Here is a 25,142-nt window from a genome sequence, read left to right as displayed (position 1 = left end):
GGATTCAGTGTTAGCGTTTCCCAAAAGGGAACATGTGTGGCGTTTCCCAAATGGTATGCTAACGCATTCCCTAAGGATCCAAGATGGATCTTTCTTTATATATATATTTTTTTTATTAATTAATTCATCCGCAGATCGAGCACTCGCGCTAAAAATGTATGTCTCAAATCCATGAGCGCAGGCAAGCTCGCGCTTGTATATGCTGACGGTGTCCGCAAACGAACGCCGTCAGCTTTTCCCTGTCATATGGCTGCTAATGCTTAGGCATTAATAAACAACAAAATACGGTTTGTTTGAAATGCAAATGAAAACGTATCCATTGGGCGAGCCGAAACGTTGTGAGACAAATTGGAAAAATAAAGCAGGGACAAAAAAACTACTAGATTAATGAGTAATGAAGAACCCCTCTGCGGATGAGGTGCTGACGAAAGGAAAAAGAAATGCGATTTTCTAGCTCTGGTCCGACAGGAGGCGTCGTTTTATGTCCAATTCTCCCATCTTTGAGAAGGCCCATGGCCGTAACCATTGGACTCGAGCTCGAATGTCCGTGGTCAAAAGTGCCCTGCCGAACCGTGACCCAACACTCGTGTCCAATCGTTCGGTGGCATGTTCTGCCCTCTCTGTCCACGATGCGAGCTGACTAGAAGCTGACCGCGAGGTGCCTCCCAGCAACGTTGCTGGAGCAAGCTCAGTTTTACAGCTCCGCCTGCGACGTGGGCTCAGTGGCGGTCACGAGAACTAGCAGCGCTGCAGCCGAGTCTTACTTCCGGATTGTCTAGCCCGCCAAGTTTGATTAGCATTGGGCGAACCGGTGATTCAAACTAACACTTCACAGCGCTAGGAAACAGACGCGCACAAAAATAAATTTCAAACACTCAAAGAAAGAATTTTCACACTGCGCCGACTCTGATCTCTGTGGTGTATTACACTTCAGCATCATCATTTTTTTTGTAAAAAAAAAAAAAAGGGAAGAAAAGGAAATTGAAAAAGGAAAATAAAAGGCTCTCAACGTGGTGGTAGCAGAAGACGCGCGAGACAGGGAAGTAAGATCCGACTGCAGCGCCGCTAATTCTCGTGACCGCCACCTGGGCCACTCGCCTCAGCAGGCGAGAATAGGGAGCTGCGAAAGTGAGCTTGCTCCATAACGTTGCCTCCCAGGTGCTATGGGCGAGAGAAAGAGACATTCACGTCTGGCGCTCACATATCTCACAGGAAGGCATAGATTTTGCCTCGTGTTATATATATATATATATACATATATATAGGGTGGTTCAAGTCACCAAGCTCGATCTAAAATGGACCGTAAAAATTGACGCCTGCACGTAGCCATCTAAACTTCTCGTCAAAGGTGTAATTCACAGGTCGGTTTTTTCTTGTAAAATTACAAAACGTAGCTCTCTTTCTGTAAAAAATAAGGCCAAGAAACTTGCCAAGGTCTACGGCGGGCAGCAACGCAGACGACGGGGGTCCAGTAGTAGGGGGTGTTTGGCGTTCGTATTCATAGATGGGGTATACCTCCTTATCGCGACGGCTCGCGACCACTGTGGTTTATTAAAATGAATATAATCTTTTTGAAATGCACCTTCGGTTAAAACATAAATGCGAACAATAAAAGCTACATTTAAAGTAAAAAACGCGTCTGCATAACGGCGGCGCTTTTGCTGCCAACGGATTTCTGCTGCGTGTCGTCTGCTATCTTTCGCTGGTCGGCTGCACCTTCAGACGCTGCTCCCGACGCCATCTATGAAAACGTGTCTTGAGCACGCTGCCGCCCAGCCTCCGCAACGCTCCAAAAGGTCGATTTTCCGTGTCCCAAGATGGCCGTCCGGTGGCTGCACTCGCGGAGCGGGGAAGCGCGATCTAGCAATCGCCATAAAGATCACTGCTAATGACCAATCAGGATTTTCGCTCACGCCACCGACGCGGGCTTTAATTCCACGCCACCGACGCCGGATTTTTTGCGACACGAGCTCCCTAACGCTATCCCGTTAAAAGTGAACATTTGTGCAGTTTTCCTGGCACCAATTTTTTTTTTTTTTTTAATTATGTACCTAGAGCTTCGGGAGTAATACTAATGCGTGTATATACGCGTGTTGTATTTTGCAGTTGACCAATAGTCTGCCCGGGGGTCGCATGATGGGAGACAGTTGCGAGCTCCAGCTTTTCCAGCTTCTACTTAGGGCAATAAATGCGAAGAAATATCTCGAAATCGGTAAGCAAGAATATTTTAATTGTGTCAGCTCTAGTACTGCGGTGTGCAGGAGTTGAGGCTTCGGAGACAGCAAAGTTTATACTATAAACGCTGAGGCAATTTCTATTTCTTCCGAATTCTTGAGTTTCTTTTTTTTTTTTTTTTCGCTTCATTTATTTATATGAAAGCTAAACTTTATGGAAGTTTCGACAAATTGTGGTCTTGCAGGTACTTACACTGGGTGCAGCGCACTGGCTGCTGCGTTGGCGCTGCCCCCTGACGGCAAACTGGTTACACTGGAACTTCACGAGTGCCACGTGGATCTCGGTCGACCTTTCTGGAAGCAGGCACGTAACACCCCTCAACTCACATTCGTCTGAACCCGTATTTCTTTTTGAAAAATAAAGCACGCGCCAATTTTAAAATATAGCAGAGAAAGAATGAAAGTTACGAAAATTAAAAAGCGCAAAAGACAAGGACAAGAGGGAGACAACACAGGACAAGCGCTTGTCCTGTGTTGTCTCCCTCTTGTCCTTGTCTTTTGCGCTTTTTAATTTTCGTAATGTTTAACCAACTAGGCCAACAAATCATTTTGCTAAAGAATGAAAGTCCCGCCATTCCTCTGACGTTTTATTGTTTTTCTCCAGGCGGGCGTGGATCATAAGATTGAGACTAGGATCGGGCCAGCCAGAGAGACGTTGAGTAAGCAAGAACACACCTTCCATTTCCCCGGGCCAACTGCAAATGCCATCGAAATTCTAACGTAAAAAAAAAAAGAAAAAGAAAAGCAGGCGCCGTTTTTATTGTTATCAATTAAGAGTATTTTTACGTATAATGTTGACATTTTTTCTTGATTTAACACTTTAAAAGTGATTGCCTGTTGCAACGCGCGAATAAAGTAGGAAGCCTTGTCATGATGTCCCATGGCATCGTGACGTCACGTGACTGTGTGACTTCACGGTGTGACGTGACCTCATGATGGCACATCACGGCGTCATGTGACGTCATGGTATCGCATGACCTCGGGGTGTCACGCCAAGGTGTGGCGTCACGTGACTTCAAGATACCACGTAATGTCACTGTCCCTCATGACGGTTGTTCATGACGCTCCTTCGTGACGGTTTTCTCATAGAACTCGGCTGATGAAACCCACTCTGTGTTCGTAATAAGGCGTTTGCGAGAGTACGTCATCCTGGATGGCACGGGAGGCAGTGCGTATCTGTGCACGAAGGTTAGCACCGGTACGCAAGCGCGTCTGTCAGCCTCGATGAAGACTCTTGTGTCCTCGTTGCCGTTCTCGAGACCGTCTTCCATGTCAAAGCAATTTCCACCTTACAACCGTTACGTCATCAACACAGGTGGTGGCGATTGGCTTCAAGTTTTTACGTCACTGAATTCTTGACCTGCCACCAAAGGGTCGCGGCGAGCGCCCTTAACTCCTTCCCAAAACTTCTATTTCAGACGCCCTACTAGCGGAAGGCCAAGCGGGAACATTCGACTTTGTCTTTATCGACGCGGACAAGGGTGATGTCGACGTTTACTACGAGAAGAGTTTGCAGCTGGTCAGAAGGAACGGCATCATTGCTATTGACAATGTGAGTTCAATTTCTTTACGATGCGGATGCGGAAGGGAATGGATATATTGGAAGCGCTTTCTTGGACACTCTCTTGTGTTACTTGTGTTACCGTCTTGACCCTCCTAACTTTTTTTGGAGAGTTTGAAGGTACAAGCGCTCCTCCTCGACCTTAGCAGTAGACATAAAATATTGCCTCGTGGTTGTTGATCAGTGACAGAGGCTGCATGCTGTCCTCGAGCCGATGTTTCTCCTGATCGTGAACGTTTGTCGTTCACTCGCCTTCTCATCGTCAAGTCTGGCTGCCTGATCCCCTTCTAATTCGACTGTTCGGGATATGCAATGCCGGAATATCTGTCAAGTGCTCCGAGTCGAGTCAAGACATATTACGAACTTATTGAGCCGTGCCATGCCGCCAAACTAAAGCCCGCCAGTGGCCATGCCTGCAATACGCGAGTACCCCTTGTTCCTAAAATCTTTTGGTACTTATAATGCTGCATGTACCAAATTATTTCAAAGTAAACTTCGATTGCAAGAGCTGAGTCTCTTCTTGCAAGTCATAAAGATCAAAGCAGAATGTGATTCTGAATTAATTTAATTAATTTTTCAAAGTATTTGCACCCTACTCAAGATGGTTCGCGTTAAAAGTGACTTAGATACCACTCTAATAACATTTTCAAACGGGTTTTTAGTATCTTATACTAATTACTTTTTCTGAGTATTCGGCACGACACGACAGTGTGACTACATAAGCTATTGTGCATATGGGAATGAACGAAACCGATTAATCGAATAAATAATCGATCAAGGGGTGTCGATCATTCGGGTTAAATTTTTTAATCGACGCCCAGCCCTAGAATCAACAGATAAGAATGTCGAGAACCGAATTACGAAGCTACAGACACTTATGCGACGTGTTCTACACTCTCAGAGAAAAAGAGTGTATTCTTACACCCCTTGTCCCATATAAGACACCCCAAAACTTCAGTTCGACGTAAAGCACATTGACCTCAATCTGATGGTACTAACTTACACGAGAGGCTTGATAGCCCTGTGGTACAACTTATTAAAATAGTTAATATACGTGTTACTAACTACAAGAAAATAATCGGGGTTTTTCTTGGCCCTACTGCAAAACCTCAGTGTATTCTTTCCGTGGTATTTGATACGTACTTTAACTATTTAACGAGTTATATCGCACCGTTACCAAGCCCCTCGCGAGATTTGGGGCCGTCTGTTCGACTATAGTGTGCTGTACGTCGAATTGAAGTTTTGGGGTGCATTATATGGCACCAAAAGGGTGTAAGGTGGCACGCTCTTTTTAGAGTGTACTGTGTCTCTCCTTTATTGGCTGATGCCTCAATATTATTGTCTTCGGAGCGGTAATAGAATGTTCCGGACCTACACTGCTCGTATCCATCATACAGGCGACATCGTGTTTGTTGCAGACATAATGGCTGAATTATCGGCGGATACGCCACATATGTGTGTTCCGATGACGTCTCCAGACAGTTCTTCTATGGCCAATGTGGCAGGACTGCCGCACAAGGAAGAAGCACGCCTCAGACAGTCCGCAGACTGTCTTTTGTATGATGTATTAGCAGTGTGGTTACAATAGAAGCTCGAATATAATAAGACCCCATCTGCGTCTGCTAAACTGTCCGTGAGTCCTACAGCGCACGAAGAGTTAATTATTGGTTATTTTCTTCGTTTAAGGTCTTTTGGATGGGGAACGTCTACGGTACCGTCCACGCTCCTCGCTACGAGGAAGGAGCGGTGGCGCTGCGAGCACTCAACCGAAAACTGCACCGAGATGATCGCATTCACCTCTGCATGCTCACCATGGCCGATGGTGTGACGTTGGCCCTTAAGAAATAGAACTTTCGTGTGAATAAAGTACTTTACTTTCCGGCCGATGAGAATCGGGTTAGGGAGTTTACACCGCCTCTTGTGTCCCAAGCAACATCAAGCCTTTCGAGGTTGCTTATGTAGAAAGCAAAATGCTGCACGGACAACAAACATGGAGGTTTAACGAGAACATTCGGCTGTACAGTTTAACGTTTTGGATGATACAAGTTGGCTTACAAGAGTATTCGAAAAATTTGAACACACCTATAGCGCTTCTTCGACCTTTTGGCGTTCACCTGTAGGATAGGTGGTTAAACGATTCTTCGACATTTTAAGCAGCGCTGTTAAGGTGGGCTTTGTGTACGTTTTTTTTAAGAACCGGAAGTTGTCTGGGACGTCAGAGGCTGGAGCACCGCCAGGGGCACAGGCAAGAATTATTGCAATTTCCAGCAAATGTCAGTCTGATTAAGAACGACGACAATAGGGACATTTAGCGAATCGTTACCGTGTTCAGCGTACTGTGCAGTACTGGAGCCTTTGAAGTATGGTTTTAAGCCCGCGTCCGGACTCCGGAGCGTTGCCGTAAGGAACACGGTAACGGTTTCCTAAAAGTCCCTGGTGCCACACGAATTTTCTTATAGTGTAGTTATACGTACGCCATGAAAATGATGAGGCAAATTCACTATAATCATAACTTTTAATGACTAAAAAAAAAAAAACGTGGGTCAAGATTTAGTTTTTTTAATGTAATATAGAACAGAGTTGCTACTGTGGATAAAATTGGTTGATTTTATTAAGCGCCATTTTTTTTAGATATGACACCACTTTGCGTCAAATACGAAGCAAAGATGACACCTATGGCATGAAGCCTGAAAGAACGCCCCAAACCGAATACTGAGTAGATCCTTTTTAAAAGTGCCCGCCATCCTACTGTTCTAATAAAGCGAGTCCACCATTGCTGGGGCACGTACCCTGAGCACGTGAATGGTCACGAGGGCTGCGTCAGCATTCGGCGTGAGTTCGGCGAGGACTCGGATCCAATCACGCGCTTCGTGCCCACAAAATGGCGACGGCCAATGTTGCTCGACGGTGTTTTGAAATTGGTCCATTAAGATGGGAACAAGAAGGGCTCTTTTCTCTTCGTCGTGTTTTAAGCTAAACTTAATCTCTTCTTTGAAATGCTGTACTATAACACCTGTAACATAATAATATAATAAAAAAATGGGTTAGTAACTTGTATCTGAAGCAATACTGTGTAACCCGTAGCGACCATAACGTCACTTTCGTACAGGTATTGTTTACCGTGATGTCCAGTCGCTCTCTCTCTACCGACGACTTGAGTGTTTTTCTCGTTTCCTGCATTCCTGTTATGTTCCACAGGCTGTTGCGAAACTCTGATACAGCTTTCTAAATATAAATTTTTTGCAAGTCACTGTTGCCGATTTTCGAAACACCCCAAGTTGAAAATGTAGTTTGACGCCATTCAGATGGAGGCCCGGATTCGTGTTTTAGTGACTTCATGGTTTCCTTTTTTTTTTTTTTTCGTGGTGCTATTTTGTTTATTTGTCGCAAATAAGTAGAAGAGGAATTCACCAAAATTGTATCAATTTGAAGTAAAAAAAAAAAGGGCGGCAATCTCTTTTTTTGCGCCGATCTCTGTATACGTCAATCGAACACGTTTGTACTGTGCACTCGCCAATTATTATTACCAAAATGTGCAGCCAGGGCACGCTTTGAAGGAGTGGAAACGCATCCAATGGGCATCCTTGCGAAAAAACAAAACAAACACTCCAGCAGTTTTTATATACCAACACCTCGCGAAACGCTTTCCACTCGCATAAGGAAATGAAAGTTACACATTTCATTTTTACCGTTACGCACGGAGAACCTTGCACGCAGACATCCAATAACTCGTAAACTTGGCGATATTGGCGACTTCTGCGAAATCGACGGTACGGCTCAAATAGAAAGTTGGCTCTGCAGGTTCAGTCGCCAGCTCTTTCGGGCCAGTCATATAATCACAGCATCTGGCGGTGGGTCGTACGACCGAAGTGCGCTGCGCACTGTCCTTGTTTCAGGACGACTGCGCTAGGAGTTGTTCGGAGATCCTTCGATTCAGCTCACGCAGCGGACGCTGCGAGCTAATAGGGAGTTTTTGTAGACTGCGTTTCCCCCTCCGCTAAGCCCTCCGCAACGAAGAGGTTGCTCCTGCGCCTGCGCGCCGATGGCCTTGACTGTAGAGTTCCGGGTAACGTAGCGGGTTGCGGAGGGCGTTGCGGGACGGCGAAAACGATGTACGAAAATTCCCTAATGGGACCGATCGAGCTACGTGAATAGCGCAAGTTACTGGCCTTTTCTGTTTCTGGTTCAGCGATTATACAACACGTACAGAAACACGACGAACACCGTGATGGAGTGCTTTTCACACCTCCCGATTGGTCCTGTCAGCTCGTAGCGTCGACTGCGTCTAGACTTAAAGGCCGACCAATGAGCAGAAAGGAGGAAACCCCCTCTATTTCTCCTTTCCATTCGAGAAAGTGGGAGACGCTCCTTCTTTCTGCGGGGAGTAGCTCAGAGACGCCCTCCTGTGGGGAGAGGAGGAGAGAAGCGTGCAAGAGGGAGTGGTAAGAAGGAAACTGGGAACCGATTTTCTGCCCGGCAGAAGTCGATTCTGAAGGTCGGCTTTTAAGCCGGTGACGGTAAGTTTACAATGACAACGAGCGCCGTGGCAATGCACTTTCGGCGCTGCTTGTCTCGCTCCATCGGGTCGTAGCGTTCAATGTGAAACGGAGTATAGACATTTTCTGACAATCGCCTTCTGCGCGCTGTCATCTTGGTCTATATACTGAGCTGTAGAAGACGTTCTGATCTTGCGCAGAAGCGCACTTCCACAAAATATGAAACGCCGCAGATGCGTTTGCAGTTCGGTGACTCATCATTTTCCTCCGCGGTGATAAGCGCTGGAAAGGTCTATAATAGGGCATCCTAAAAATAAATTTACGGGGTATTTTTTACCGCAAAAATAAACTACGGATCGCCGAATACGGATCATTTTCTGCCAATTGTAGCGCTAAAAGTTAGAAATATATGCCAAAGTTTAAGAACTATAACCGTTATCTTACGCAAAAGGTTGTACGAAATTCTCTAGAATTTTTCATTGGGAAAACGACGCCCGAGGGAGCTCTCGAAAACTCGGAGCTGAATGGCACTGGTTACCGAAAACAGACGAAAATATCTCCAACTTTTTTGGACAGCAACGCCTTGCACCCTCTCTTGGTGCTTCTCTGCTAAATGTACGAAAATGATAATTGAAACTGATAAACAACAAACGTCGCCATGCTCCCCGGGGATATTTTATATGCCAGTCATAAAATATTAATAAGTAGTCATTAAACTTTTGAATACGTATAGTTTTCATTCCACGGTTCTGCAAAGTTTCTTTGCATTGAATTCTAGATGCCAAATGTACAAAATTACCAATTTATCCATTTTCTAACAAAATATCGTAGTGTTCGCGAGGACTACAATTGCCTGTGTATTATAGAACGCAAATCAAAAAGAATTTTTGATGTATCCTTGAAAAACGTTTATTCCACTATCGTTTCTTGTGTTGACCTGAGTTGGAATAACCGTAAACTCATCTCAATCGCATTCACGCGAATGAATTGCAGCAACGCGACTTTTATTTTGTTAACAAGGTGTTTTGTAGGTTGTGGGAATTTTATTATTTAATTTCATTAAGAGTTAAAACGATAGAACGTCACTTCAAAACACAAAAAAAAAACTTTTATTCCTTTTTTAAGAAGGAAGCGTTATTTTGCATAAGTGCTTCCAACCAAGGGGGCATCCAGCACGGATTTGGAGTAACGTTTCCGCGGGAAGATTTCTAGATAAGAATATAACAAAGATATACCAAGTCCATTAATTGCACATACATAAACCTTTAAATGTATGCTACCAATTGCCATCCTAGATAAATTTATTGTCTCATATCCCAAACTTCCTTGTACATTAACGCCTTGCGGCCTTCTCTCAACGCGCCTCTGCTGTGTTTACTGAAACGAGACGTTAATAGATGTCGCAATATTTCCCGGGAATATTTGAGATTACACTCATAAAATATCAATAAGCAGGAATTAAACTTTTGGACGCGTGTATATTTTATTCCACTGATATAAAAAAAAGTGTTTCCATTGAATCAGTCAATCAATCAATCAATTTTATTTACATCATCATCAAATAGTGATGTGATGAATCCAATTAATTACAAACACAACATTATAATTTTTGCTTTTCTAGAAATAAAATTGTAATGTTCCCGAGGACTATGTTTGACTGTGTGTTATTGAACGTAGATCAATTAGAAATTTTATATTTCCTTGAAAAAAGTTTTATTCCCCAGACGTTTCTTCAATTGACCTGCGCGAGGAATCGTCGTAAAGTTCATCACAACCGCATTCACAAATGCATCGCAGCAAAGCAATTTTCATCTCGTTAACAAAACACGTTGCAGGTTTTAGGAAATAAAGTTTTATTTAATAATTAACGTTTAATAAAAACAAGGAGTCATCCCGCACGGATTTGAAATAACGTTTTTACAGGAAGATTCCAAGGTAAGAACATACCAAGGAGAGATAACAATTTCATCAATTATGAATATATAAGCCTTAAAATATATGTTTCTTGTGGCCATAGATACAGCCCAGCTTCAACCGGTCACGCCAAGAATTGCCTGAAAATCGAGTGCTATTCTTCCGGTGCGAGAGGATACGCTGCAGAAAGGGCCTACAAAACGCGCCATCGGACTCCTGCAGAATACACAGATGTCTTTTGGGAGCGAGTCCTGACCTCGCTGGTGAACAAGACCGCTGACACACGTCAAGAAGCAAGATGTCACCATTCTAGGGGGTGCAAAATTACCACCAAACATAAAGTTATAGTCTCATACTCCAAACGTTCTTACGGCTCAAAAAGCAAGAATGTGGTTTGTCATTTGTACTGGTTGTCGATGCTTGTAAAAAGAACTATCAAAGGAGTTTAGGTAGACGAAGTGTAGTAGAAAGTTTAAAAATGTATTGATGCATATCTGCCTTGATGTCGACCACGAAATTGTCAATCGTATCTTCCTCTTGACGAACTTTCCAGAGAACCCAAGTGCTGTTCACGGTTAGCAAACACTCTTTCCACGCCCCAATGATTGCGATGCTTGAGGCAGCTTTTTCTCTAAAAAACAAAGTAAAAAAAAAAAGAGCAAACTTGAAAGTACACATTTACGAGAAGGTTTACATAGCGGGAAACCCAGGCCTCCAAATCTTGCTCAAGGATGGATGGATGGATGAATACGGCTGAGCCGTTTGGATCGGGCGGTAGCTTACGCCACCTAGCCATTGTGTTTTACCATTTAAGCTTAGAATATTTAAATGTGAAATCTATATTCACTCCGCAGTGCAAAGAAAGTGAGGCTATGAAACCCCCTTGCCATCAGTGAACAAGAAAATACCTAGTTTTCTCTCGATTTCTGCCACCATTCACTTAATCTTTGCTTGGTAATCTCTACAGTCTTGAAATCCACTCTCCTTTCGCTGTCTCTAAAACCCAATGACTTTATTAAATCTATGTTGTCTTCGATAGGCATAGGGTGAAGCCCCTTACAATAGAGTATCAAGTGCTCAGCCGTCTCGTCCTCCTCTCCACAAGCAGTGCACACTGTATCCATTTCCGGGTACTTCACTCTGTATGTTCTGGTTCGCAGAACACCCGTCCTCGCCTCAAACAGCAATGAGCTTCCCCTAGAATTGTCATAAATGCTTTCTTTGGCAATAACTGTTTTGTTTAATCTATAGCTTTCCAGAGCCGTCTTTGTCTGCATTCCCTCTAGCCACCGATCTCTTTCTGTGGCGCCACGCGGCGCCACGCCACGGGAAGTTTTAGAACTAGATCGGAATGTCCGAGGAAGTTGGCCATGGCGAGGCCCCATTTCCCAATGAAATTTTCAGAAAGGCAGTTCTAACAGTGTCCAGATTAGGGCCCCAACTCATGTTTACAAAGTTTACAAACAAACCGGAGCGCCCCTAGCGGACGCTACCGGCGCCGCGCACGCACGGTGGAGTGTGGGCAAAAAGAACGCCATCGCCCGTAATTACAAACCAACCATTGGAATGCGATGTCTTTGTTGGTGTGAGTCCCCGTGCTGTTTTTGGCACTTCAATATTTGATTCTACGTCTTCCTGGCAATGTTTGACTGCTTTAGCGGCCTCAACAAAATTAACAAGGCTCGCTACACCGCAAAACTTCGCATGAATAATGGGACATGCGGCGATTCATTCCGCGTGGACGCCGCAGTATTTACGCTAAAACCTGATTCGCATGATGAGATTCTGCTCGCTATTTTCAGTCATGACATCGGCCAGGCTGCAAAAGCGTGAACCGTAGCCGAGACGGTCGACGTCGATACTGAAAATCGCAAGCAGTATGGGACCAAGGGAAGCAGGCATCACAAGCCGATGATGGCCACTGGTAACAATTATCAACATCTCCTTGTATTTACTGTTTACACTGAGCTCACTTACCCCAACCAACTTTCACACTTAAAAGTCTTTTGAGGCCTGCACTTACTTATTATCGCAATTACCGGGTCAACGTTTGGTCTGCGGGCCGCTGTCGTTTGAGCGAGCAGACGACAGTTCGAACGATCAGACGGCCGTTTCTGAAGTTGAAGATGCACTGAACGTAGTCCGCAGGCGGCCTGTTCAACTTGGCGGTTTTCCCGCGTTCATGTTGGAACAAAACAAATACATTTGATGACCAGAAGTATCCGTGAATTCAACCGAAAGTACTTCCCGCACAAGAAATCGTGATCCGGCGGCGTCTGGTTTTCCTTTGTCACGGCCCCTAACCACGTTCTCGGACGAACCGAGCTGGCACATAACATAAAAACTCACCTTCAAACATTTATCGATTCTTTTAGTACAGCCCCAGTCGCGACGCTTTGACGGGAAGGCAGGTTTTTATCAGGTTTCTTCCAAAACAACACAGGAATGCACGTCCCGCATGGTGAATTCCGCCCACACCCCCAGTCCAGAAATGCGCCCGACGCGCCACCACCGCGCCGTGACGGAACATAGCTGAGTGTTGGGTAACCCTCAGCCCAAGCGTTCCATCAATTCGCCGAGCCATCGAGCTTCTGCACAGTGAGTTAGGTGACATAAATGAAAACAACTAAAAAAGCAACATTGCGTTACGCCTGCGGTTCTACGAATCACAGCTGTGTCATGTAAGCACCAGGTTTGGAATTTCTCGCTTTCCGGCGTTTCCACATTCGCGAAACGATAAAAAAAAGTTTCACAAAGAAAAAAGCATACAACGTAAATAGTGCAGCTTAACCGGAAGCAATGCTCTTTCGTTGTCGTGATGCATGCTTGCCAACGGACGCCCACGGCAGCCGGCGTGGTGCCGTCCCTCCAATTCCACTTGATGACGTCATAAAAATTGTTGTCGCAATCGTTATTAGATCATCTCAGTTGTGGAACTCCCGCGGGAAGGGATACGCGAGCCTTGGGGATAGAGAGGAGTACTGCTCGTGGAAGCGGCGTCTATGGGTGGTTTCTGTAACTGAGTTAATGAAATAACGTTGCCAGTCGCGTTCCCGGCGGTGGTATACAACAGCAGAAATAAATATGGCGAAAGCCTTCTTTACTGCAGGACGCTCTCCAGTCAGACAGTCGATAGTAGACAAAGCAGACACGAGTTGAAACGCCTAGACGACAGCGACCCTTCCGTCCGCTCGCCTTTTTTTACCAGCGTTTCTAGACCAACCGCCAGGATAGCGACAGCTGACAGCGTGATACGCCGGCTCGTGTGACACCACCTGTTGTCACTTCAGGACCGCTTTCGAGGCACGGGCGGGAGAGGACGGTAAACATACCTGTCGGAGACATGGTCCAGCAGTCGCTTATCAGACGTAAAGCCACAGCTTGCGCGTCATCAACTAACGAGACATTCTGACTGATTTGCGAGTTGAATGAAGGAGAGGAACTAGGCGCTTCATTTACACCATCAATCTGGACAATATCTTGGTAAGAACGTCTCACCAATGTACAAATAGCGTGAGAGGTCTTGTGGCCTCTCATGCGCTTGTCCTTAATACTCACTGATGCGCGGGTCAATGTAAGCTTGTGTACGGCAGCAGAACCATTTGATCTTTCCGAACGAAGGGCGAGCTGTCAGTGGCTTCCATTATAAAATTGGAGACAGTCTCACTTCGCCGCGTCCAGACCTCACTTCGCCACGGCGCTCGGCTCGAAGCAGACGATTAACTTTTTTTCCGGTCTGTTAGTACCGGGTGTTTTTTTTTTTGTGTTTTTTTTTGTTTTTTTTTTTATTTCCGGCGAATGACGCTTCGTATCACGGAGGTAGGAAACTTCTGGAGGCGGCATGATGCCGCCAGAGATGAAAAAAAAGATTGGTTTGCTCTTTATGTTTATACAGCCTTGATGGAGATGCGCCTCAACGGGTAATCGATCTCTTAGCTGCAGATGAGAAAATTAGCCAGTGGTCATGTCTCTGCTAGACAACGCTTTGAAAAAATCTTGTCGGCACAAAGTACATAAAGCTGTTATAAGACAATTAGAACGCATTAAGGAGGCAGGGTATAAGAGTAGCCTTGTGGAGGGTGTCGCAAGGAAGTGTGTGGTGAGACTCAGAGGAGAAGTGAGGAAAGAAATTGAGAAACCAGAGAGGGTAGTGTGCATTCCTTTTTTCCATAAGTTTTCGCACAACTTGTTGGCGGTTGCTGGGAGATTCAAGATAAAGGTGGTCTTCACTCCCGACTTTAAGTTGAACAGGCTTACGCCGTTCGTGGGAGGGGCGCGAGGTTGTCAGAAACGGCACAGAGAAGCTGCCGTTGATTGCCAGGTTGGTGTAGTGTACGATATTCCAATGGCCTGCGGTTTCACCTACGTGGGGCAGACAAAAAGGTGCTTGAATGAGAGACTGCTTGAACACATGAGGGCAGTTAAGATCGGGTCTTCAAACTCTGAGATTGCTAAACACGTACAGGAGTGCAATAATTGTCTGCCGGTGTGGGGGTCTACTGTTGTTTTAAGCAAAGAAAAAGATTGCGCAAAAAGAGTTTTGAAAGAGACAATTAGAATCACGACTGTTGGAAACTGTATCAGTCAGCCGTCAATCGCATTAGACGAACGACCCGAAAATTTTTGCTGTTGTAAATTTTTTTTTTTTTGTATGTTTTAATGCGGCGTGCTTGTGCGTGATACGAGATGCGAGTTAGGCCTTGCAGCTTGTGTGAAGGTGTGTGCGTTGGGTCTGACCTTCGGGGGTTGCGACAATGAAGGGAGTTCGGAGATTTGAATTGTTATCAGACTAGACGAAGCGACCCAAAAAGTTTTGTGTTATTATCAATTTTTTTTTTTTTTTGCCAGTTAGGTTACGTGGGGTGTGAAGGTGTGGTTCCTTGGGTCCGACTTTAGCGGGTGTGATGATGGTGCTTGTATTGCAATGCTTTGTACAAACTAAGTGAGGTGATAAAAGAGAAAAAGAGAGAGAGATAAAAAAAAAAAGGGTCAAGACGAGATGTACTCTGGCTAAAAGTTGCTGTGACGTGGGAAGTTCCGGAAGACGTGTGGGAGAGATGCTATATAAACGACTGTTCAAATAAAATTTAGTAGCTGCGTTTGAGACGTTTTGTGTGTTGTCCCCTTCTTCGTCCGTCGTCTCCGGTTTTCAAAAATGTGTAACAGTACAACCGCTAACTTGGGGTTTTTAACGTGCATCACGCAGTAGTGATCACACGAACGCGTGCCGGTACGAAACTCATCCAGATCGAAACGGGCGGGGGCGGCGGGGATCGAACCCAGGAGGTTCCCCAGGTTAGGTTTCCCCGGCTGCACCAGAGATGAAGCCGGGGAAAAACTTTTATTTGGTGGGACACGTCCCCAACGATGACTAAAAACGTACAAGAAGACGCTATTGGGGGGAGAGGACCCTCTTTCGGGCGTTCCCACCGACAGCGACCATCTTACGGCTTTAATCGGGATTTTCTTGTTTGGCATGACTTGAGCCGATATGTCGCCTCCCCTTCTTCCTACCTCCCTGCTTCGTACCATGGAGGTCTTCGTAGCAGACGTACCGCGTTCTTCGTTCGCGTTAGTGCACAAAGCGTCCGCAAACGCCATCTTATAACTCGCTCCGCCGGAGGCAAGTCAGATCTCGCTCTGGCGGTAACCAAAATTAAACCCCTCCAGGTAATGTAGACGGATGACGTCGGGATAGCGGTTCAAGCCCGAAGTAGGTTGCACCTGGCTACAGTAGCTGTACATGCATCGGCAGCTGGTGACCTACCTACGCAGTAGGCATGTAAAACGAGTCTGGGCTAGGTGAGGTAACGGAAGCTTGTTTGCCGAACCCCTGTCCAGGATCGTTGCATATATCCTGCTCAAGCTTTTTCCATCCAGCAGTTCGGTTGAATAATGAACGTCGTGAGTACCTTTGCTTGTAACTGTCTAAAACTTAGTATGAAAACTGTTTCAAACAGGCTCGTTGATGAGCTGGAAACAGTTGTCCTTGTGCGGGTGTGACGCGCTATGCCAAAAAGTGGTTCCGGAGGGCATTTACCGGCTGCCATACCGATGGAGCAAAAGCGTTCGGCTCCAGGGTAAATATGTCGATTAGGTATTCATCTCTACCCTGTGTCTTTGTGGTCGGAAGCTGCAGCAGAATAATAAAGTCGAAATCAATATAGTGAGCCATTCGTATTCACGACTCCGTGTGTAATTACGGTGCCCAGAACGCATCTTATAGGTAGGGAGTCCGTGTTTCCTATACACCCGGAAAACTATGAGACCGGCTAGGAGGGGAGGGGGGCCTCCTAGCCAGTTTCATCAAAATTGAAAAAAAAAAAAAAAAACGAAAAAAGAAGAACTGAATTGGAGCTTTTTTGTCACTGAGCAAGACTCGCTTCCCGGTAAAACATCTGCAACTACAACTTTAGTTTTTGTTTACATCAAATACAGTCTCGACGAACTGTCCGCAAAGCAGCTTTTTTCTTCGAAAACCAGACCCCGTATCTTGTTTTCTTCGTTTATTCGTACCTGGACGTTTTCCAAGTATTTTGTGCACAAATGTGTTTAGTGAAGGTTGGGGTATTCCATGCCCGTGTCTTGTTCTCTTCAACAGAGGGCCCTTTAAACACCGGATGTTTGTCCGACATCGATGATAAACGATTTTCTTAAACAAAACTAACCCTAAACCTCCCCCCGAATTTGAAGGAAAATAAAGCCCGAAAATACGGAACTCTGCGTATAAGTAGGATTAAGCACTTTCGGAGTGTTTGCGATTTTCGCAATGTGCGGTATTTGCGATATAATTTTTTTGCGGTATTCGGAGGGTGTTTTTCAGAGTTCTTTTTTCGTTGTAAATTTGGGGTTTAGCGGAAATTATTTTTCGAAGATTCCCAATTCTCAAATTTCCAAGTTTATTTACTTCGTTTTAATTTTTTTTTAAATTAGATAATGTCCGGACAAAGACATTCACTAACAAAAACAGCAGCAACAACAACACCAACGACGACAACGACAACAACGACAGCAGCAACAACAAAACAACAACAGCAACAATAACAGCAACAGTGACAGTAACAAACAACGACAACAAAAAACAACAACAGTATCGAAAGGTAATTCTGCAGCTGCTATTGGAGTTGGCGCCCTTGCGACTCACTGTACTAACTGTCCCATAAAAAAACTTCAGCCGCCCTCCCCATTCTATAAAATCTACAGGTTCACATCTTTCACTGCGATGAAAATACAACCCCTCGCTCCTCTAAAGGCCCATTCACACACTTCTACCCGAGTAGGACCGACTGAGACAAGACCTGTTTTTAAGCCTCTTGCGACGGCTTAGGACCTGTTCCTCAGCAGCGCATCTGGTCCTCAGCCGTCGCAAGAGACTTAAAAACAGGTCTTGTCTCAGTCGGTCCTACTCAGTCGTAAGGGTGTGAACAGGCTTTTAGAAGTACAACAACCGCAACCACAACCACCACAACAAGACAATGGTCCGCACTGGAAACCGGAACAGTGGATTTTGATGTGGTCCAGAAGCAGATTGGTCCATTGTACTGAACGAACCCTGGCGAGATAAACAAAAATAATTTTTTTTCAATAGTCTAAAAAATGTTTTGATTTTTTCATTGCCACTAATGACACGTGTTGACAAACTTTGACAAAAGCTTTATTCGTAGAGCCCTCTCTTTTTTTTTTGTGTGTGCTTTTAATTTGCTGCCATGATCTCGAAATTCGGAGTTTTTCGTATACGTCCGAATTGTAGAGAATTTTACCGGCAAGTGTTTTTCGGAGTTTATCAGATTTTTCGGAAAAAGACGAAACCATAATTATAAACCCCATTAATACGGCCTTTTGCAATCGGCGAGTCAAAACGTTCTCCTTGGTTGCGAGCACCTGTCACGCGCGGAGATTCGCGAACTGATTCGTTGCCGACCGTCAACGTCTTGGAGCAAAAGGTACCTTTATGATCGTGTGAATTGGGTATATGACTTGTGTGTTTACCGTCCTATCCCGCTCATACATCTAAAGGGGTTCCTAAGTGGCAACAAAACACGTCACAAGAGATGTCGTGTCATTCTGTCGGATGCCGCGATCCTGGCGGTTGGCCGAAGAAATGCACCCGAAAACGGCGAGCAGACGCGAGGGTCGCTGCCGTCGCGACGTGCCAGTTCGTGTCTGTTTTGGTTTCCGTCGACTGTCTGGCCGCAGAGCGACCTGTAACAGGATAGGCGGTGGCCGCACACACCTCTGCTGCTGTGCCACCGCCAGGATCGCGACAAGCAAGCGCATGGAACCTCAGTGACATCATCGGGCGTAAATGAACATGGTATACACACCAGTCAGAGACGCGCTCCAGGGGCTATAGTGCAACTGACTATGTTTATATTCTGTTTTATACTGGTCTAGAATCTCTCCAACATTCCACCGAAAGCTGGTCACACCGACGAGAACGCTGTACAGTATGCCGCTGATAACAGCCTTCGCCTTCATCCTGCGCAGGCGGAGCTGATCGACGTAAGACTGCTTTTAGCGCTCACTCAGTTTCTTTGTTACTGATATATCCAGGACATAAAAGGAAGATCCATTGGTGGATCCTTAGGGAATGCGTTAGCATGACCTTTGGGAAACGCCACACAAGTCTCCCTTTGGGAAACGCTAACGCTGACCTCTTCGCTTTTCTGTCTTGCCTTTCTATTTTGCTTCCTCAAGTTTTTGCTGACTCTTCTATGCCTTTGTACCGGGATCAGTGTTAGCGTTTCCCAACAGTCATGCTAACGCCGGATCCACGATGGATCTTCCGTTATATTTTTGCTCTAATTATTTTAATTCATCCACAGAACGAGCACTCGCTCTAAAAATGTACGTCTCAAAGCCAGGAGCGCGGGCTAGCTCGCACTTGTAGCTTTGACTGTAGTCTCTCTCAGTTTAAGAGTGAACAGAGTATTGGCGACGTGAGCGATCGAAAGCGTCGCTGTGGTCGGCCCACCACAATTGGCCGAATGCTGACTATGACATCAGCAAAGGATGTCTCATCGTTGGAAATAAGAGGAATGTTAAGTGCTTCAATTTTGACAGTGTTGGCAGTGCTGCTTTGAGAGCGCTGTGATTTCAGGCTTCCCCCATGTTCATTACAAACACCATCGAACTTGCTGTTCACAAGGTAAGGACGTCACGAAAGGTAACCGAACGAGGGCGCCACCGAAACATTTCGCCGCTAATAGGTGCTGCTTCCTCTCTTCTGTCTCTTTCGCCCGCCTTGCACGGTTAGCAGTGGCATCACTGCCACTGCTAACCGTGCAACCGCAATTTTCTGAAGCAGTTTTCTTGGCTCTATTTCTTTTTTAATTATGTAGCTAAAGCTTCGGGAGTAATACGAATGCGTGTTTCGCGTGCTTGTGTTTTGCAGTTGACCAAAAGTCTGCCCTGGGGTGGCATGATGGGAGACAGATGCGAGCTCCAGTTTTTTCAGCTTCTACTTAGGGCAATAAATGCGAAGAAATATCTCGAAATCGGTAAGTAAGAATATTTTAATCGTGTCAGCCTTAGTACCGCGGTGTGCAGGAATTGAGGCTTCGGAGACAGCAAAGTTTATGCTTTAAACGCTGGGGCAATTTGCAATTCTTTCGAGTTCGTGAGTTTTTTTTTTCCCCCGCTTTATTTATTTGTATGAAAGCTAGACTCCCGGAAAGTTTCTCGAAGTTGGGTTCCTGCAGGTACTTACACTGGGTGCAGCGCAATGGCTGCTGCGTTGGCGCTGCCCCCTGACGGCAAAGTGGTTACTCTGGAACTTCACGAGTGCCACGTGGATATCGGTCGGCCTTTCTGGGAGAAGGCACGTTACACCCCTTAACTCACATTCGTCTCAACCCATATTTTTTGTAGAATAAATCACGCGTAAATTTTAGAATATAGCAGAGAAAGGATGAAAGTCCCACCAACCTCTGACGCTTTCTTGTTTTGCTCAAGGCGGACGTGGATCAAAAGATTGAGACTAGGATCGGGCCAGCCAAAGAGACGCTGGGTAAGCAAGAACACCCCTTCCATTTCCCCGGGCCCAACGCAAATGATACCATAATTCCAACGTAAAAAAAAAGCAGGCGCCTTTTTTATTGCAAATTAAGATTATTTTTACGTATAATGCTCGAGTTTTTTTTTTTAATTATTTTATTAGTGATGCCATTGCTCGTTGCAACGCGCTAATAAAGTGAGAAGCCTTGTCATGATGTCATATGCCATCGTGAAGTCACATGACTGTGTGACTTAACGGTGTCACGTGACCTAATGATAGTTTATCACGGCGTCATGTGACGTCAATGTGTCAGATTACCTTAGGGTGTCACGCGATGACGTGGCGTCACGTGGAATCATGGTGTCGCATGACCTCATGATATCACGTGATATGTCAGTGCTCTTCATGACAATTCTTCATGACACTTCTTCATGACGGTTCTCTTAAAGATTTCGGCTGATAAAACATTTTCTGTGCTCATAATAATTTCTTTCCGAGAGTAAGTCACCCTGGATTGCCCGGTAGGCGGTGCGTATCTGTGCACGATGGTTAGAACCCGTACGCAAGCGCGTCTGTCAGCCTCGATGAAGCCCCTTGCTCCCCTCATTGCTAATATATCACGACCGTCTTCCATATTAAAAGAATTTCCACCTTACAGCCGGTACGTCATGAACACAGGTGGCTGCGATTGGCTTCAAGTTCATACATCACTGATTTCTTTACCTGCCGCAAAGCAAGGAGTCGTAGCGAGCAACCTAATTTCTTCCCAAAACCAATTTCAGATGCATTAATAGCGGAAGGCCAAGCCGGAACATTCGATTTTGTTTTCATCGACGCGGACAAGGATAATTGCGACGTCTACTACGAGAAGAGTTTGCAGCTGGTCAGAAGGAACGGCATCATTGCTATTGACAATGTGAGTTCGATTGCTTTACTGTATACGGAGAGGGACTGATGGACAGGAGGAGGCGTCGTCAGAGCGCCGACTATAAAAACTATTATGCATTGGAATGAACGAAACCGATTAATCGATTACTTAGTCGATTAAAGGGTGTGGATCATTCGGGTAAACATTTTAATCGACGCCCGGCCCTAGAATTAACAGATAAGAACGTAAAACAGCGATTCATGAAGCTACCGACACTGACAGCTTTCGAAATATAATGTTGGTAAAAGTTCATCTAAAAAAGTACTTGAAGTCAAGTACAAGGCTAATGAGAGGTTATGTACTTCAAGTAGAGTAGTAAGTAACCGAAGCGCAATCTACTTAAAGTAAACTACTATAAATATAGGGTGGTTCAAGTCACTAGGCTCGATGTAAAGTGGACCGTAAAAATCGACGCCTGCATGAATCAACCTAAACTTTTCGTGAAAAGTGTATGAGCAGGTAGGTTTTTTTTTTGAAAATTATAAAGCGTAGCTCCATTTCTGTAAAGAAATAGGGACAAAAAAATTGCCAGAGTCAACGGCGGCGATGCGATGCAGACAAGTGAGTCGAGCGGCGGGGCGAGGGTGCACGTATTGATAAATGGCACTACCTTTTTATCGAGACTGCTCACAACGACCGTGATTCACTATAATGAAGGTAATCTATTTGTAGTGTACTTTTAGTTAGAAATAAATTCGGACAATAAAAGTAAAGCTTAAAGATAAAAAAAGAAAAGAAAGGAAAAAACGCGGTTGCATAACGACGGCGTTCTTGCTGCCGACGGATTTTGTCTGCGTGTCATGTGCTTTCTTTCGCTGGTCGGCTACGCCTCTCGACGCTGCTCCCGACGCCATCCTATCAGACGCATAATCTAAAAATACAACGTTTTCAACTTTTCTCGGTTGCACACCAAAAGTTAGACCACTCATTCTTTTTACAATTTTTTTTTCTTAACTGTAAGTGAGCAATCTTTTCCAGAAATGACGCCGAATTCAAAAGTACCCTTTGCACCCAAGACTATGGCGTCAACCCCCTAGCTTCCACGAGCAGACCTCTCGTGGAGGTGTGTTTTGTCCTAATATTTTTAACCTCATTTCTTGCGCTGACCGTGCGAGACATTGCGAGAGTTCGGAAGGCGGCGGAAAAGCCGCCCCCAGCATAAACGGAACGATGTTGTCTGCTCGCATTTCTGGTTAGAGTAGAACTTATCTCTCCCAGTATTTCTCCAGAGTTGACAAAACATCATTTTGTGACACAAATTTAGCAAGACCATATTTTGGGAATGTACTTGAAGGTCGGGAATTGTTCTTTGCTCGGAAAGTACCAGAACAAATACTCTAAGTAAAGTCCAAGTACGTGCCCCGAGAATGTTCTTCAAGTGCAAGTTTTCTAAACCTACTTGAGGCACTACTCCTTCCCAACAGTGGAGAAACCTAGTGCTTGGTGTATTATGATCACAATTGGGGCTATGCGGTGTGTTCTACCGTTTTTTTATTGGTTGATGCCTCAATATTATTGCCTTCGTATTGGTACAACAGTATGTTCTCGACGTACAGTGTGTAGAATTTCGTTTCGACGTGGAACTACGTCTTTCTTCGCGCTTGGAAGGGGGCGCGAAGTTGGGAGATCGATGTCACGAAAACTTGGTCACGGAAGTGACGTCACACACGTAACACCGGAGCGCCGACCGATTTTCATCTCCGCGCTCCCTGACGGCACGCCGTGCCTGCTGCCCAGGACCGCGCAGTGCGCACGCGTGTCCCTTTAAGCTTTCCTTTGCTTCCCGTAGACCCGCGTGGGCTCTGCGCCTTTTTTTTCTATATTTTATTTCGTGTGTTTTTCTTTTAAATTGCTACAAAGTAATTTACCAACCAGTCCAAGTGGAAAAATACCTTTTTTTTTTCCCCTTGAACTCGGCTGATCCCCAAATTGCGGTATCGCCTCACGGTGCGTCCGTTCGGCTTTATTAAAGGGATACTACAACGAAATTTGAGCGCTCATTTTTTGGTCTATATGTGTTCAAAGGAGCAGTATCACATCGAACACACCAACATCTTGTTAAAAAAGTCACGAAAGAGAATTTTAAAACGAATTAAACGATTAGCAAAGAGCACCGTCGCTAACGCCTCGTTTGTAATGCCCGTCTAGGAAACTTGAAAGGTAGTGACGTTTACTGTCTCGCCTCCGGCCACGACGACAGAAGAGGGGAAGGAGGAACTTCCCTCTACTCGAGAATCCCTTCTGTGTGTCCCAAAAGTCGCTATTGTCCCCCTACAAGATTATAGAAGATTGAACCGTCACTCGAAATTCGTACAAAAGCAGCTGGTTCGGTGGCTGGAACTAAGGCCCGGCTGGAACGACTAGGCCATCCTCTCAACGTCAGCCTCGCCGTAGCTTTGCTCGTCCCGAGATGAACTACGTCACGATTGCGTTGGATGTCACATGCTCTCCGCTGGTTGTTCTCCGTGCGCTTGCCAGAGTGGGCCGTTTATAACGAAAAATACAGCCACCAGGCTCAAAATGCAAACGTGCGATTGTCATTCACGGATATTGTGGATCATATTCAACCTATTTTTGAACACGACGGGTATAATTCAAATTTCGTTGAAGTATCCCTTTAAAATCCTGTGCACACGTAGTTCGCGAAAACTTTGACCGTCAGGTAGTTCGCCTGAAACAGTCAGCTTTCCATCCTTTTCTTTTGGGAGGAGTGGCAGAATCCCCGCTAAAGAAGCTGAAAAACCCCGAGAAGGCACCTTGAAAACGGCTAAAAAAGTTCCAAGTGCTGCCCTACGTGCACACGGCCTCACATAACTTGACACGTATAGGAGCGAATTTCAACATTGATGTCGTTTTCATAGCCTCCTGGAAAGTATAACAAAATGTGCGTGATGTTGAGCGGAAACAAAACACCCCCCCCCCCCCCCCCAAAAAAAAAATAAAAATAAAAAAAAAGTAAAGAGAAATGCGACGAGAAGCACGCCAAGCACTCCGTGCCCTGCGCCACTGAAGCTGTGTACAGGCTTTTTCTGAGCCGTAGAAGTGTATATAGGCCAGACCGGTCGTTATGTGAACAACAAACTGCGAGAGCACGCGGCTTCGCTCTCAACGGCTATGGGTATCACTTGCCAATACACTGCAGGGAATGGGGTTGTTCCCCCTCGTTGGGCAACACTCAGCTGGCAGCCTCGCAGCAGAGGAACTTTGGGGCGGGAGATGTTGGAAGCAACCCTTATACTTGCCTGCGAACAAGATCGCTCTAACAGTGTCGCGCCCATATACATTTGACGAGCAGGGAACCGCAATTCATTAACAGTGATTAATCATATTTTTGTTCTCGTTTCGTCATCCACCTGATTAGGCTCATCGCGTGTGACGCAGCTGGTTTGCTCGAGCCAGCGTTCGGATTTATATAGTGGCGATTTTAAGATATGTGATTAGACGACCGCGTTCACGTGAGAGACACTGCGCTCGTGTGGAATTTCCAATAAACATTCAGTTGTTGGGCAGCGTCCTTCCTGTGTGCTCCTACTCTCGTCCCGTCCTTCTGCACTGTTCTTAATAATGTCGTGCTACATAACTGCTCGTGCATCCCACAAACGACATTGTGTTCACTGTGGACATGGCGGCAGGATTATCTGCTGGCAGTCGTATGGCCAACGTGGCAGACTGTCATACAAGGAAGAGCCATGGCTCAGACAGTGTGCGTAGACTGTCTTTTGTATGGTATATTAGCAGCGTGGTGACTGTAGAAGCTTGGACGTATTAAGCCCCTTCCTGCGTGTGCTTAACTGTCCATGACTGTACTGCGCATAAAGAGTTGAATTATTCGTTATTTTCTTCGTTTAAGGTCTTTTGGATGGGGTACGTCTACGGTACCATCGACGATCCTTACTTCGAGAAAGGAACGGTGGCGCTGCGAGCACTCAATCGAAAACTGCACCGAGATGATCGCATTCATCTGTGCATGCTCACCTTGGCCGATGGTGTGACGTTGGCACTTAAGAAATAG

At 45.5% G+C, this 25,142-nt stretch overlaps 1 protein-coding gene across 1 annotated transcript; it reads left to right on the top strand.

Moving 5' to 3' along the window:
- Nucleotides 1–2,118: 2,118 nt before the first annotated feature.
- Nucleotides 2,119–25,142, top strand: LOC120848682 (probable caffeoyl-CoA O-methyltransferase 1). The gene is made up of 10 exons (XM_042286751.1): nucleotides 2,119–2,212; nucleotides 2,420–2,538; nucleotides 2,839–2,893; nucleotides 3,653–3,786; nucleotides 18,600–18,707; nucleotides 19,600–19,705; nucleotides 19,907–20,025; nucleotides 20,160–20,214; nucleotides 20,985–21,118; nucleotides 24,981–25,142. Exons 1-10 carry the CDS (start codon nucleotides 2,134–2,136, stop codon nucleotides 25,140–25,142), a joined length of 1,071 nt encoding a protein of 356 aa, XP_042142685.1. The 5' UTR covers nucleotides 2,119–2,133.

Source organism: Ixodes scapularis, unplaced genomic scaffold (genome assembly GCF_016920785.2).
Source record: "Ixodes scapularis isolate PalLabHiFi unplaced genomic scaffold, ASM1692078v2 PGA_scaffold8__174_contigs__length_109621045, whole genome shotgun sequence".
In the NCBI taxonomy this organism is placed as follows: Eukaryota; Metazoa; Arthropoda; class Arachnida; order Ixodida; family Ixodidae; genus Ixodes; species Ixodes scapularis.
This window is presented reverse-complemented; position numbering and strand designations above follow the sequence as displayed.